Here is a 15,119-nt window from a genome sequence, read left to right as displayed (position 1 = left end):
TTTTTATAGCACGTTAATTTGCAGCGTAATTAATTAATCTAATTAACGCGTTAAACTGACAGCCCTAATAACTAAATAATATTATATAAACAAGAATAACAGCAATTGTTAAAAATATAACTATGCATATAGTTATACAATATGTATTATAATACATAATACTTATTATATAATATCATAATAATGTAATAAAAATACAAGATAACTAAGTATATAAACAAATATTAACACCAGTTCTTAAGAGAGAGAACACGTCAGAACTATAAACTGTGTACTAGGAAAAATATGTGTAAGTTGCAGATGTTAAATAAATGTAAACAATAAACAGTATTGTGCATTATTGCAGTAGTGCAAATAATATGTAACATTGAAATATTGGGGTTTGTGAGGTTGGTAAAGATTAACTGTTTAAATTACTGTTGTACAGTGTGATGGCTCGTAGTAGGAATGATTTGCTGAAGCGGTCCTTGTGACAGCAGAGCTGGAGCACTCTATTGTAAAAGGAGCTCTGCTCCTCTGTCCACGAGGTGGTGAAGAGTAATAAGTAACTAGACAAATTTGGAGAGTGATACAGTGCGCAAATGCCGGGCCGTGTGGCAAACGCCCGGCCATGCGCGTGCCTATCAGTGACAATGCTAAGCTGACATTAGCATGTCAAAAAACACATTGAAAAGGTCTCAAACACCCTTAGAATGCCTTTACCAATCATTTTAACGTATGTTAGCATGTTAGCATTAGCATGCTAACATTAGCATGTCAAATAACACATTAAAAACCTCTGAACCACCATTAGAACGCAATGAACATTCATTTTAAAGTATGTTAGTATGTTAGCATTAGCATGCTAACATTAGCATGATAACACAACAACCTGACATCAATAGTCAAACCTCCATGCACCAACAAGTTTATAGGACCTCATGTTAGCATTAACATGTTAGCATTGTGGCTAATGCTAACAGGCCTACATCACTCATTACCTCACTAACACTTACAACTGACCAGTAGTAGGCTCGGTTGTGGCTGGTTAGCAAGCACTACATAGCTGCAGCTGAAGCTACGTATGTGTGTGTATGTGGGAGAGTAGTGCTCACAGAAGTACTGAGGCTCAGAGGTTGCCACAGCAATTTGAGATGGCCTGATCCATGATGTCATCCACTCAGACACAGGTGCAGACACACAGACACCTGCTATCAGGGCAGCAGACACTTATGCATTCAGATGGAGAAAAAGTGATTGTCTGCCTCTGCATTGGTCTGACATTTGGGCTTTTGCTGACAAAACGGTAGCTCCTATCAGAACAAAACACAGACCGTCATCGTTATCAGGACTTCCCAAACGGTTCGGTGTGATTTTGGTGTTTCTGAAGTCGATATTTCGCAGACGCTTGAGAGTTTAAAACGGGGGTCCATTCTGCTTCTCTCAGAAAATCTTTGTATTGGAGTCAATGAGGAGCAGAGACAGAGATGGCCGCATTTGGAGGCTGCTAATTCAAATTCTGTAAGCCCCTAAGAGTTTTTAAGCACATTGTGAGAGACAGAACAAATTTGTCTACAAACTTGGAGAAAATCATGCGTGTAGACTGTAAATTGTGGCTGGGAGGAGTGTGGAAAGAGACAAAATCTGGAGTTTTTTCTGGCTCTCTCCCACTCTGGCAGTTGCTCCCTCCCGAACATTCCGTGCACTACACACCCATTATAATCTCCAGCGGTCGCCGTGGTGACGAGTCACTTTGGCTCTGCGAGAGTCTGAGAAACGTCTGAATTTGGCCTCTGCACACCCTCCGAACAAATGCCTCTCACGCTTAGACCGAAACTCCTATTGCCAAAATTTCTTCACCATGAGAGCCACGAGGCTTTGCTGTACAAGCTGATCACTTTCTTTTTTCGCTGGGCTCAAAAATGCCGATTTTAGAGCAAGTTAAACAATGGCTGGTTTCTGTCTCTCCTGTTTTTGATTTGTATTGGACCTTATGGGCGAGGTCAGAGGCTGAGAACTCAAAAATCGTAAGTCCTATCGCTTAGCCAGGCACATCGTGAGAATCAGCGCAATCAGCACTACAACTTTGGAAATTTCCACGTGTGTAGAGCAAAATTTGTGCTTTGGAGGAGCACAAATTTCAGACAATTTTCAGAGCTTCTCTCCACTCTGGCAGTTAATCCCCTCCACTCAGCGCGAACATTCCGTGCAATACACACCCATTATAAACTCACAATTTCTCCCAAAACGCTCATGGTCATTGAACGGCGACTGCTCAAAAACTATACGACCTATCAAAACGAGACTTAATACACCAATACATGAGCCTTGTGTCTACATTTTAAAGTTGGAACGGCGTCTCTAGGTGAAAGTATGCCAGAGCAGTAGCCCTTTGAAAAAGGGGGAGATTTTTTCGCATTTTTCGGCTCGTCCCATTCATTTCTTATGGGAATTTTTCGTGTATTCTGTAGAGAAAAATAATAGCACACCATTCCCGGTCGAACCGCACGTTTTGATATATAATTCGCCTGGGTGCTCTCAAAACTGTAGGACTAGTAGCGAATCTAAATTTGTACAGAAGAAGAAGAAGAAGAAACACGCAGAAGAACAATAGTGGTTCAGTGCACTGTATCACTAATAAAGTGCACCGGACTCCTTGATACAATGGAAAAACTCACAGCCAAGCATTTGTTATTTGTTATCCATTAGCTGATGTTGTAAAGCATTGAACAATTTTTTTTTAGAGTGAGTCACCACAGAGCGATGCTGTGGCTCAAGGCTTAACAGCAAATGCTGCCTTAAGACTTTGTGGTTAAGATAAAGGTATTGAGGCAGGACTGCAGGACAGAGAGGGAGAGAGGGTTGATGGCCTGTGTCTGTCTGCAATTCCCTCAGCAGCTCTCCCTCTTTACATTCCTGCACCCCATTCTCATTCCTCCCTGTCACCTATCCTCCTCAATCCGTGTATCATTCGTTCATCCGTTTTTCAAAATAAAACCAAAACCAGAAAAACGAAATAACGACTTGTTTTTTCAATATTTGTTTCCAGACCCAAAACGAAAAAACGGATAACGAATCGTTTTTCCAATTTCCGATTTTGTGCACTATTGGAAAATGGATAACGGGCGATTCTCCAATTTGGAGAGTTTAATTTGACGCAAGCCCGGACCCGGAAGTGAACTTTGGCCTTGGAGACGAGAGAGAAGAACGGCGGCAAACAGAGTGACAGAATAACCAGAATAACGCTTGGTATCGTGTTGTTAGTACATGTTAGCACCGCTTTGATTCAGACATTCACAGAACCTCCTCTGCTGTATATTTCTCCTGTTTTCTTCTTGCCATTGTTGATAAAAACTCCACGATCAGCCTCTGTGTTGCCTGCCGGCTGCGTCCTGCGCGTATGTGCGTAAACTCACTGGGCAGTCCGCAGGGGGATATCTCGGCAACCCATTGGTCAATTTTGATGATCGACACCTCTATCAACCAGTCAGAGTCATGAGATTCGGTCGCTACCACCAGTTACCTTAAATGCCCATATTACAGCTTGGGGTTTAAATTGTGTTTCTCCCCCATCATTTTGGTATGAAATATGTTGGGATTGGTGCTTCCTAGCGATGATCATCTGTAGCGCACGTATCTGACACTGCCCCTTGTAAAGGGGGCTCTCGTGATGAACAGGCTAGCCTGAATGCTGTTACTTTTGCCTATATTCATATGAAGGACCAGCCACATATGCCGACACATCAGTTCTACGCACCTCAGAATTAATAACACAACAACCCAAATAAAACAGAGCAAAATAACAGAAGACTTGTTCGGAGCCCTGGACCTGACATGGAGAAAAAAAAAATTAATTCGTGCGAACGAAATACTAATTCGTGGGAACGGAAATAATTAATTCGTGGGACCGAAATACTAATTCGTTCCCACGAATTAATCACAGGGTTATGCTGCTGCCGATCGCACGTGGCACAATGCTTATTGTCAACAAAGCAGCGACACACAGCCACAAGCACAGTCTTTGATATGTCATCAGATAAGATGGGACAATCAATAAAGATAATTTAATGTAGTAAATAGTGTTTGTTGTGGTTATTTTGCACAGAAATGCGCCTGACATCTTTGAAGTCTGTGTGTGTGGGCGTGTTTACACATGGCTGCTGACAGATAGGAGCGAGAGATCAGACGAGAGTCACAGAGTTGCACAGCTGACCATAGCTTTTATATAACTGTGTCTCTGGTGAAATTCATAACTTAAACTACAGCATTGGATCTCACAATAGTGCGTTTTGGTGCCATGTGTTTTATACCACATTGTAGAGGAGATCGTCCTGTTTAATTTAATATGCATATCGCCGACCTCCGCTGTACAGAGACCTATTTAACACGAACTCAAACATGAGCGTAATTTTAACCGCACTTCGCGTGTTTCGGTCCCATTAGGTTAAAAATGATGTTATGGTCAGTGCAGCGTGCATCCACTTGTTCCAAAACTACACACACAGCTGTTCATTGCCGGATCTGCAGACCATTTCCGTACGGATTGGTGGAGTCTAACGATCTGTTTGGAGCCATCTTGTCACCTCCGGGTTGATTGGTGATGAGACACTGGTGTGCCGCTGCGCTCTCGGAGTGCGCATTCAAGCAGGTGGGAGGTGCAGGTGCTCCGCGCAACCACCCGCTTCACCGCGCTCTCCAAGAGCGCAGCGGCACACCGGTGTCTCATCACCAATCAACCTGGAGGCTGGAACATCATTTTTAACCCAATACCGAAACACGCGAAGTGCGGTTAAAATTACGCTCATGTTTGAGTTCGTGTTACCCAGTTCAGATGATACCCAGCTATATTTATCAATGAAACCGGAAGAAACCAGTCAGTTAACTAGACTACAAGCATGTCTTCATGACATAAAGACCTGGATGACCTGCAATTTTCTGATGCTAAACTCGGACAAAACTGAAGTTATAGTAGTAGGCCCTAAACATCTTAGAAAGTCACTTTCTGATGACATAGCAACTATGGATGGCATTGCGCTGGCCTCCAGCACCACTGTAAAGAATCTGGGAGTCATCTTTGACCAAGGCATGTCCTTTCACTCCCATGTAAAACAAATTTCAAGGACTGCCTTTTTTCACCCACGTAATATCGCAAAAATCAGGCATATTTTGTCTCAAAATGATGCAGAGAAACTAGTCCATGCATTCGTAACTTCCAGGCTGGATTATTGCAATTCTTTACTATCAGGCTACCCAAATTCGTTGCTGAATATTCTCCAGTTGCTCCAGAACGCTGCAGCACATGTTCTGACAAAAACCAGGAAGCGAGATCATATTTCTCCAATACTCGCCACTTTGCACTGGCTCCCTGTAAAGTTTAGAATAGAATTTAAAATTCTCCTCCTTACTTACAAAGCCATAAATGGCCAGGCACCTTCTTATCTTAAAGAGCTCATAGTACCTTATTGCCCTACTCGAACACTGCGTTCCCAGAATGCAGGTCTACTTATGGTTCCTAAAGTCTCAAAAAGCAGAACCGGAGTCAGAGCATTTAGCTATCAAGCTCCTCTCCTGTGGAACCATCTTCCAGTCTTTGTCCGGGAGGCAGACACTGTCTCTACATTTAAGAGTAGGCTTAAAACTTTCCTTTTTGATAAAGCTTATAGTTAGGGCTGGCTCAGGCTTGTCCTGGACCAGCCCCTAGTTATGCTGCTATAGGATTAGACTGTCGGGGGACATCCAAAGATACACTGAGCTCCTCTGTCCTTCTGTCCCTCTCCATCCGCACGCTCTCATGTCCTACCACGGCGTGTTACTAACTTAGCTCCTTCCCCGGAGTCTCTGTGCTTTGTCGTCTTGCAGGTTCCCATGGACAGTGGCTGAATCTGGATTGTGGATTTCAGCTGCGTCTCCTGCCTTGGCCCTGCCTGACATCCACTGCAACTGCTACTGCTATTATTACATCCACTGTCACTGTTACTGTGACTGCATGTCTGTCTCTCTGTCTCTCTGTCTCTCTCTCTCTCTCTCTCTGACTGCATTCTGTCTGTCTGTCTGTCTGTCTGTCTGTCTGTCTGTCTGTCTGTCTGTCTGTCTGTCTGTCTGTCTGTCTGTCTGTCTGACTCTCCCTCTCTTGCTCTTCCTCTCTCACCCAACCGGTCGAGGCAGATGGCCGCCCACCCAGAGTCTGGTTCTGCTCGAGGTTTCTGCCTGTTAAAAGGAAGTTTTTCCTCGCCACTGTCGCCAAGTGCTTGCTCATGGGGGAATTGTTGGTTTCTTTGTAGATAAAAGAGCTTGGTCTGTACCAGCTCTATATGGAAAGTGTCCTGAGACAACTTCTGTTGTGATTTGGCGCTATACAAATAAAATTGAATTGAATTGAAATTGGAATGGCACCAAAACGCACTATTGTGAGATCCAATGCTGTAGTTTAAGTTATGAATTTCACCAGAGACACAGTTATATAAAAGCTATGGTCAGCTGTGCAACTCTGTGACTCTCGTCTGATCTCTCGCTCCTGTCTGTCAGCAGCCATGTGTAAACACGCCCACACACACAGACTTATCAAAGACTGTGCTTGCCTATGTGGCTGTGTGTCGCTGCTTTGTTGACAATAAGCATTGTGCCACGTGCGATCGGCAGCAGCATAACCCTGTGATTAATTCGTGGGAACGAATTAGTATTTCGGTCCCACGAATTAATTATTTCCGTTCCCACGAATTAGTATTTCGTTCGCACGAATTAATTTTTTTTTTCTCCATGTCAGGTCCAGGGCTCCGAACAAGTCTTCTGTTATTTTGCTCTGTTTTATTTGGGTTGTTGTGTTATTAATTCTGAGGTGCGTAGAACTGATGTGTCGGCATATGTGGCTGGTCCTTCATATGAATATAGGCAAAAGTAACAGCATTCAGGCTAGCCTGTTCATCACGAGAGCCCCCTTTACAAGGGGCAGTGTCAGATACGTGCGCTACAGATGATCATCGCTAGGAAGCACCAATCCCAACATATTTCATACCAAAATGACGGGGGAGAAACACAATTTAAACCCCAAGCTGTAATATGGGCATTTAAGGTAACTGGTGGTAGCGACCGAATCTCATGACTCTGACTGGTTGATAGAGGTGTCGATCATCAAAATTGACCAATGGGTTGCCGAGATATCCCCCTGCGGACTGCCCAGTGAGTTTACGCACATACGCGCAGGACGCAGCCGGCAGGCAACACAGAGGCTGATCGTGGAGTTTTTATCAACAATGGCAAGAAGAAAACAGGAGAAATATACAGCAGAGGAGGTTCTGTGAATGTCTGAATCAAAGCGGTGCTAACATGTACTAACAACACGATACCAAGCGTTATTCTGGTTATTCTGTCACTCTGTTTGCCGCCGTTCTTCTCTCTCGTCTCCAAGGCCAAAGTTCACTTCCGGGTCCGGGCTTGCGTCAAATTAAACTCTCCAAATTGGAGAATCGCCCGTTATCCGTTTTATCCATTTTCCAATAGTGCACAAAATCGGAAATCGGAAAAACGATTCGTTATCCGTTTTTTCGTTTTGGGTCTGGAAACAAATATTGAAAAAACGAGTCGTTATTTCGTTTTTCTGGTTTTGGTTTTATTTTGAAAAACGGATGAACGAATGATACACGGATTCTCCTCCTCTCTCCTGCCAGCCGCCTGCCTTGCCAGCTGCTAACCTGCTGAGACCAGCCCTTGAGAGGGCCAGGAATGGAGGGGCAGGATGAGTGGCATTTTAATATGCTTTTGAGATGTTTGGTCACAAGCACTATTGATCACAGTGCCGCACCACACACTCTCACTCCCTCCCTGTCCCACAAACCCTCACTGTCCTGGGCTAGAGAGGTCTAGCTGTCAGGCAGGGAATGAGTTTAGATTAACGAAATGAGGCCTGATGCGGGGGATACAGGGGGTCAGACCATTAAGGAATCTCTGGGCTGAGCAAGATTGAGCCTGTCAGCTGACTGGACCCTGGCTGACTGATAGACATCCAGGACTGAAGAGAGACAGATAGAGAGAGGAGTAGTGCGAGAGCAGAAGGGATAGGATATTGGAAAGGACATAATGAAATGAAAAACAGAAAAACAGGGAATAGAAATCAGTTTGGAAGACTGTGAGCCTCAGCCAGTGCCATTCACTCACATCAAGTCTCACTCTAAGTAATGCAGAGCCAGGAAAATGTCCAGAAGTTGTAAAAATAGGAGCTGCGGATATTTCACAGCCAAGTGAACATGCCCAAAGTGTGTTTTGCTGTCTTACATTTCAACCTGGACAGGGGGTTTATTTGATTGACTCATAATAATTGACTGTGTGGAATTTGTGTCAAATTTGTGCACATAGCCACACACACTCACAAACTCATACATAAATGTACAAACAGTAGTATACATTCTAAAATCCCACACATGCATCTTACATTGGGGGACTAGGTAGCAGCTTGGGGCTCTCAGATGTTTGATGAGTGAAATGGATTAAACCCCTGTGATCAATAGCCTGAGCGAATGCACAGATTATCCGATTAGGATCTGTCCCCCCTGCTGCCGAGGGGAGCCAGAGAATACATTAAAATCTGAGGTGCCTTGGCAAGATTCAATTAATCAGGCTACAGGTTGTCTTTCATAGTCAATTCAAGATAAGCAGTTGTGTTTTGCTGCATTAAGTTCTGTTCCAGAACGGTCTGGAACAAAGTATTTGCGGAGCATGCAGAATGATTTTCTTTTGCTTGAAAAACAAATAGATGCTATCTGAAAATAAATGAATGTGAAATAAACTGAAATAAACTGAATCTTTTGCTTTGTGTGCAATTTCATCTCTTTGTTACTGTTTATTGGAAATTATGTCTAACTATGTTGGTTAAGCAAAATTTCAGAATTTGCAGTAAATAGCCCTTGTTCCATTTCTGCTTTGTGCATTGTATTCTTTCCAAATGTTGTTTATAAACCATTGCACCTAAACACAGGGCTTAATTTCAAACGAGTATTAGCATTTATGGCCAGGTGAGGCAAACAGCTAATGGCGGCCCTCTTATCTGTCCTCTGCAGTGTGTACGGCTGCCCTCTTGCCAAGAAGAGAAAGAGTCTAAACAGACAAATCCTGGAAACCTCCCCTAAGAGAAGCACCTACCTAGATGACATGGACAACTCCACCATGGAGGAATGCTATGAGACAGATGGAACTGAGGAGATGGATGACAGAGAGGAAGAAGAGGAGGATGGAGCAGTAGAGGAAGAGGAGGAAGAGGGAGAAGTGGAGGAGGAAGAAGAGGAGATGGAAGGCTACATGGACTACAACATAGATCAAGTGGAGCATGAAGAAGGGGAGGTAGAGAGAGGGGATGGAGAGGGTGAAGAAGAGGAGGAAGAAGATGAGGTGGAGGTGGAGCAAGAAGAGGCGGAAGAGGGAGATGAAGAGAGGGTGGAGGAGGCAGAGGAAGAGGGGGAAGCAATAGCAGAGGTGGACTATGAAGAGGGAGAGGAAGAGGAAGCAGAACAGAGTCAAGGGCAAGGTGAGATCACTTTCTAAACATGTTGTACAGAATCATTGGATAGATGTTTCAAATGCATTGGATGCACTAGACAAACTTTTTAGAATTTTAAAGGAATAGTTCAAGTTTTCAGGAAATGTGCTCATTCATTTTCTGGTGATGATGGGAAGTTCAATACTACTCTTACGTCTGTGTGGTAAATTTAGGCATCTGTTTAACTTAGCTTAGCACAAAGATTGGAAACTGGCAACAGCCAGTCTTGTTCTGTCCAAAGGTTGCAAAATCCAGAAGCAGTAATGCTCAATCTTGGTATTAATGTGATGTCTTGTTTCTTTAATTTATACAAAAACCAAAACGACAACTTGCCATTTTAATGGGGGTTATGTGCCATATAATTTCTTGGCTCAGTTGACAGTTACCAGGCAACAAAGTAAACACTTCAGGAAGTTACTGTGCCCAGGTAAGAAATGGTCTGGCACATAAACCCCTGTAAAATGGCAAATTATTGTTTTCACACTTAAGTTTTTGTATGGATTGAACAAACATGATATAACATGGCAACTAGTTAGTTTTAGAGGTACCAGTAATTGGATTTTACTTCCTAACTCTTTTCCCGTTTCCAGTCTTTATAAGTTAAGCTAAGTGGCTATTAACTGTAGCTTAACTGTAGTGTAGTATCAGTCTTCTCATGCAACTGTCCACCAGAAAGTGAAAAAACATATTTCCCAAAATACTGTAAGAATTCCTTCAGAAATTTCTACATAGCCATTTTAAAATGTTGACATAATTTTCAAGCGCTGCATATGCATATCTGTGGTTTATATTTCCATAACTGGTGGGCCGAATAAAGTAGTTGGCAGTTGGAGATGATGTTCAAACACTGATTGTTTTTTGCACTGGAATGAGAAGAAAGACAACATACTGAATCCAGCATGGCTCTAGCAATGGAATGTGTTTTTTCTACAGTGATTGTTTTTTAATTTTTTTATCGGACTCATTTATTCATTCGTTTACACATTTTAATCACATTTGTTTGCGCTTTCATAGTGTTTACTGCACTGCATTGTAAACCCACAAGAAGCTGGAGGAGAGTTGCACTGGTATTGAATTGTTGCCTACTTTCTTCATTTTGTATAGAGCCCTTTTTGATTGCTAAAATTAGCAGGGTCTCCCTTTGCAATTATTTCCGATCAACTGAAACCTGCTGCATAAAATATCAAACCAGATCATTCTAAATTGCTAAAACTAGAGCGATGATCATTTTTTCTAAGAGGGGGACACTCTGGAGATTCTCTGTGTTTCTCAGTAGCATGCTCATCTCTGTAGCTAATCCATAACCAATTCAGGGCATTTTCTCTGCAAGAATATAAGTGGCAAATGTACGCCAATGTGAGAAATGTGCTCTTGGCGGCTCAGGGCAGAAATGTGAAAGGAGAGATTGGAAGTGCTCCAGGAGTGAGTGCTTGAAATTACTGACAGAAGAGGTTCACTAACCTTTTGCAGCCTGTCAGAATCAATTAGGAAAGGAATTCTAAAGATACTGATGATTGAATGAAAAAGATGAATAGTTACTGGCTGGGGTTGCATATGGAACACCATTGTTATCTTTCAGATTTTAGACTCTCCAGTAAAAAAAAATGTTCTGTCTAATTGAAAGATTTCTGATGTTTTTTTGATTTACACTGCTGAATAATGAACAAAATGTAATCTCATTTGTAGCTATTTACTTAGCAATATCAATATCAATATCATAAGACCTGTGAATATCATTTTCATCCACGAGGGGGAAAAAAAGGCAAAAATAAGAGCTGCTAAAGATACAGTGCCTGGTTTCATAGATTCTCATTTACCAGATCATCTTTCTAAGGAACTTTCCCCAACCACTACATTTAACTTCCTGTGCTGATTCACAATTCAGACCACAAACTGCTGTTAAGACTCTCAAAGTAAATTATTAGGGGAAGCAAAGAGTTCCTTATCCAATTTAGAGGAACCAAGCCCAGAAATTTGATTTACTAGTAAAATAGCATGACAGAAATTAAATTACAAGACTTTTGTTCTTCCTTTCTAACAGAGGACGATCAGATGAGCAGCCGTGAGGGGGCTGAGGGCGATGGTGGAGGTGGTGGCAGCAATACCACAACTGGCCCTGTGATGGAGAAGGATGACAACAATAACGATGAGTATGAGAACTACGATGAACTTGTGGCCAAGTCCCTCCTGAACCTGGGTAAAATCGCAGAGGACGCTGCCAACCAAGCCATGACGGAATCTGAGATGAACAGTAACTCTTCCAACAGTGCTGAGGAGGAAGATGAGGAGGAGGAGGACGATGACGATGACGATGACGATGACGATGACGATGACGATGACGATGACGATGACGATGAAGAGGAGGAAGAAGATGAAGATGAGGAGGAGGAAGAAGAGGGGGAAGGGGATGAAACACAGAGGGGTGATCTGAGTTTGGACGTTGACAGTGATGTGGTTCGGGAGACGGTGGACTCCCTTAAACTGCTGGCACAAGGTCACGGTGCAGTATTGGCTCACAATTTAGAAGAACAGGAGTTTGAGGATGGTACAGCTGAAAATGGGAATGAGAATGACTGTGCTCACCATGGGGGAAATTCACATAATGTTGGTAATGGACAAGTTAAAATCTCCAGTAATGGACAAATAGAAAACAGCGATGAGGAAGTGTGTCTAAGCAGTCTGGAGTGTCTACGGAACCAGTGCTTCGACCTTGCTCGGAAACTAAGTGAAACAAAATCTGCTGACCGAAATGGAACAACCCAGCAAAATCATTTTTCATGCGTGGATTCCAATCAACAGCCCCAGCATCACACTTATGGGGATTTCCACCACAGCCAAGATCAAAGCCGAACGCTTGATCGGAACTATTCTGACATGGACAATCTCATGAAGCTAGAGGAACAGCTGAGCCCACGTTCCAAGGCCTTCTCCAGTTGTACACAGGGCGAGCGATATCACTCCAACCACCGGGATTTTGATGAAGACACAGCCTCTGTGACATCAGACCGATCAGAAGAAGTATTTGACATGACAAAGGGTAACTTGTCCTTGTTGGAGAAGGCCATTGCACTAGAGTCAGAACGGGCCAAGGCAATGCGGGATAAAATGGCAGCTGAGGCTGCTAGGAGAGACGGGGTGAGGTATAACCATGAAGACCATGGTCCACGGCATGGCTACAGTGTTGAGCGTAAAGCCCGGCTTCCTGATGGTGTGAAGAAGCCTTTCTACCATAAAGGTGAGTGGTTCTTTCAAACATGGACTCACAGAGATGCACACCAAGCCTCCACTAGAAACTATATCTGCACAAGTTGGATATGTTTACCTCATTTAACAAGCTCCAGTAAAATGTGTGTCTGCCACTGTTTGGCTTTGCATTCTATCTACCCTATATTGGACATGAAACAGCCCACATGCATTCTGGGAACCTTACCATAACCCCAGGACAAGCTTTTTCAACCAATTTGGAAATTTGCATTTCGGTAGCAGCGGGAGAGGCAGCAGCAGCTTATGTTGTTAAAATAGGTCAGCATAGAAACATCAGAGGGTAGGCTTGTCAGGCATAAGTAATGGCAATCGTCACGGCCTGTTAGGGCCACAAATCTCATCCCTTCAATGCTGCTTGGGGTGAAGCTGCCTATTTTTAAACCTGTGCAAGCACTTGGGAGAGGGAGCTACAAAACAGAGACCTTCTGTCTTTAGAAAGGATTTATTCTATAGGGAACAATGAAGCTTTTTTATGTTTCTCTTGTGACCTAACATTCAGATGGATGCTTACTGATACTACTGAAAGACTTCACATATGGATTATCATATAGTACAAAGACTGCAGTATTCCATCAGTGGTAATTGTTATACAGTGTACTGGATATGCTTGTATATGTACAGAGTAGAGTTACAGTCACAGATTTTGCAGTGGCATGTACAGTGGTCTGATTTCAAGCTCTCTCATTTTACTCATAATTATTCCTCCCATCATATCACTTAGTGCGTTCAGATTTAGTTACGTTAAATCATTTCCGACCACAATGAAGGTACTAAATGAGATCAACAAACAAGTGTATGCTAATTCACAGCAGGGTGATATTACACTTTAAATGCCACTCAACTCACAGCAGGTATATATTGCAACTTAAATGTCAGACAAATGTTAATTTTAACAAGGCCCCTCTGTCTGGCTAATGTTGGAACAATGAGAGGACACAAGACAGTTGCATCATGATAGCATCTTTCCTCTGGCAAGATAGCAGACACTCGTTGACCAGGGTTCCTGTGTAATTCATAAAACAGAGCATGGTGAGGGAGGGGGGATGGGAGATGGGGGATGGAGCAGTTCAGAGAAGAGCCCAGCTCCTTAAGAGAAGCATGAGGCTGAGATGAAAATTGAACAGTATCAGAATGACTGATAACGAACGACAGATCCACTGACTGCACATTAATTATCCAGAGATGGTATGGTAATGGGGGCCATTTGCTATGCAAAGCACAGACCGTCCCCAGCCACAATCAATATCCCCTGCTTTCTAATATGCCTTCCACTTGGCTGCCTCACTCTCTGCAGTGGAAGCAGGGCAGGAAGAGAGTGTGCAGGCATCATGTATGTGTACCTGTGCATTTGTGCATGTGTTGAAATGGAGAATTATTTCTAACATAGTGTTCAAAACATTATCAGTGCACCTCAAAAAAAGCCATTATTACACTGTTTACTAACACACTAAGTTCTTTGTCAGTGTGAAATTTTCCTGCCTTTGCTGCACTGGTGCTAGACAGAAGAGTCTGACATGACATACCAGTATTGTACCAAACTCATGCGCCCCTAGTATGACATAGACAGATGACAGCCACAAAGTATAATAAGGTCCATCTGAGCACTAGACTCCTATAACTCTGCTATGAAATGGTATTAAAGGTTATTATTGCTTAGATGTTTCTAATGTTAATTTCAAATGGTAATGTAAATTGCACCAAGAAGAGCCACGGCATGCTATTTGTAGAAAGAATGCTTAACCTTGTATAGGAAGAAGTGTTGTAAAGCTGGATGGTTACATCTGCAGAAACATTGGCAGCTGGCACATCTTGAGGTCGCTGCTTTTTGGTGGTAACTATATCTGATCTAGATTTCAAAGAAATAGATGAGCCAGATTTTGGAAGAGACAGACGATCCCATCCTGTGTGCGTGTCTGTGCCATTGTGTACTTGAGCTTGGCAACAAACTGTCATGTGAACGCAATAGTTATCATTACTATTGTTTTTTTATTATTCCATCTTTGTCACTCCATTTCTTCAAATAAGCACAGCAATAACTAGAATGGTCAAAGAAAAAATAAAATACTCTTAAAATTCAAATGGTTGCAATAGTCAAGGGCATAGATTTTGTTTGAAGTCAGAGGTTCCTCAAACAAAACTGAAAATATTTCTCGCATTTTGCATATTTAAATTAATCTAGAAAATAAGCTTCAGGGTATTCAATCAACCAGTGGTGACAATTGCTGACAATAGGTCTGAGAGGCGCTCCTTCTTTGTGTATTTTCGGGAATCCATAGATGCCCGGGATGGACTCTTGTGGGTATAACCAGTGATATTGCAAAGGGTCAATGGCTCCATCTTTCTGTAAACT

The 15,119-nt window shown here is 42.7% G+C and overlaps 1 protein-coding gene across 10 annotated transcripts in view; it reads left to right on the top strand.

Moving 5' to 3' along the window:
* The window catches only part of myt1lb (myelin transcription factor 1-like, b), a 180,203-nt gene that overhangs the window by 134,036 nt on the left and 31,048 nt on the right, over positions 1–15,119 (top strand). For all 10 annotated transcript variants that reach the window (XM_070979298.1, XM_070979294.1, XM_070979299.1 and 7 more), the window contains 2 exons: positions 9,030–9,493; positions 11,547–12,740. In XM_070979298.1, the coding sequence (XP_070835399.1) occupies positions 9,030–9,493; positions 11,547–12,740 (1,658 nt within the window). The remainder of the gene's footprint in view (positions 1–9,029; positions 9,494–11,546; positions 12,741–15,119) is intronic.

This window comes from Chaetodon trifascialis, chromosome 14 (genome assembly GCF_039877785.1).
Source record: "Chaetodon trifascialis isolate fChaTrf1 chromosome 14, fChaTrf1.hap1, whole genome shotgun sequence".
In the NCBI taxonomy this organism is placed as follows: domain Eukaryota; kingdom Metazoa; phylum Chordata; class Actinopteri; order Chaetodontiformes; family Chaetodontidae; genus Chaetodon; species Chaetodon trifascialis.
Note: the sequence above shows the minus strand (reverse complement) of the source record. Positions and strands in the feature narration are given on the sequence as shown.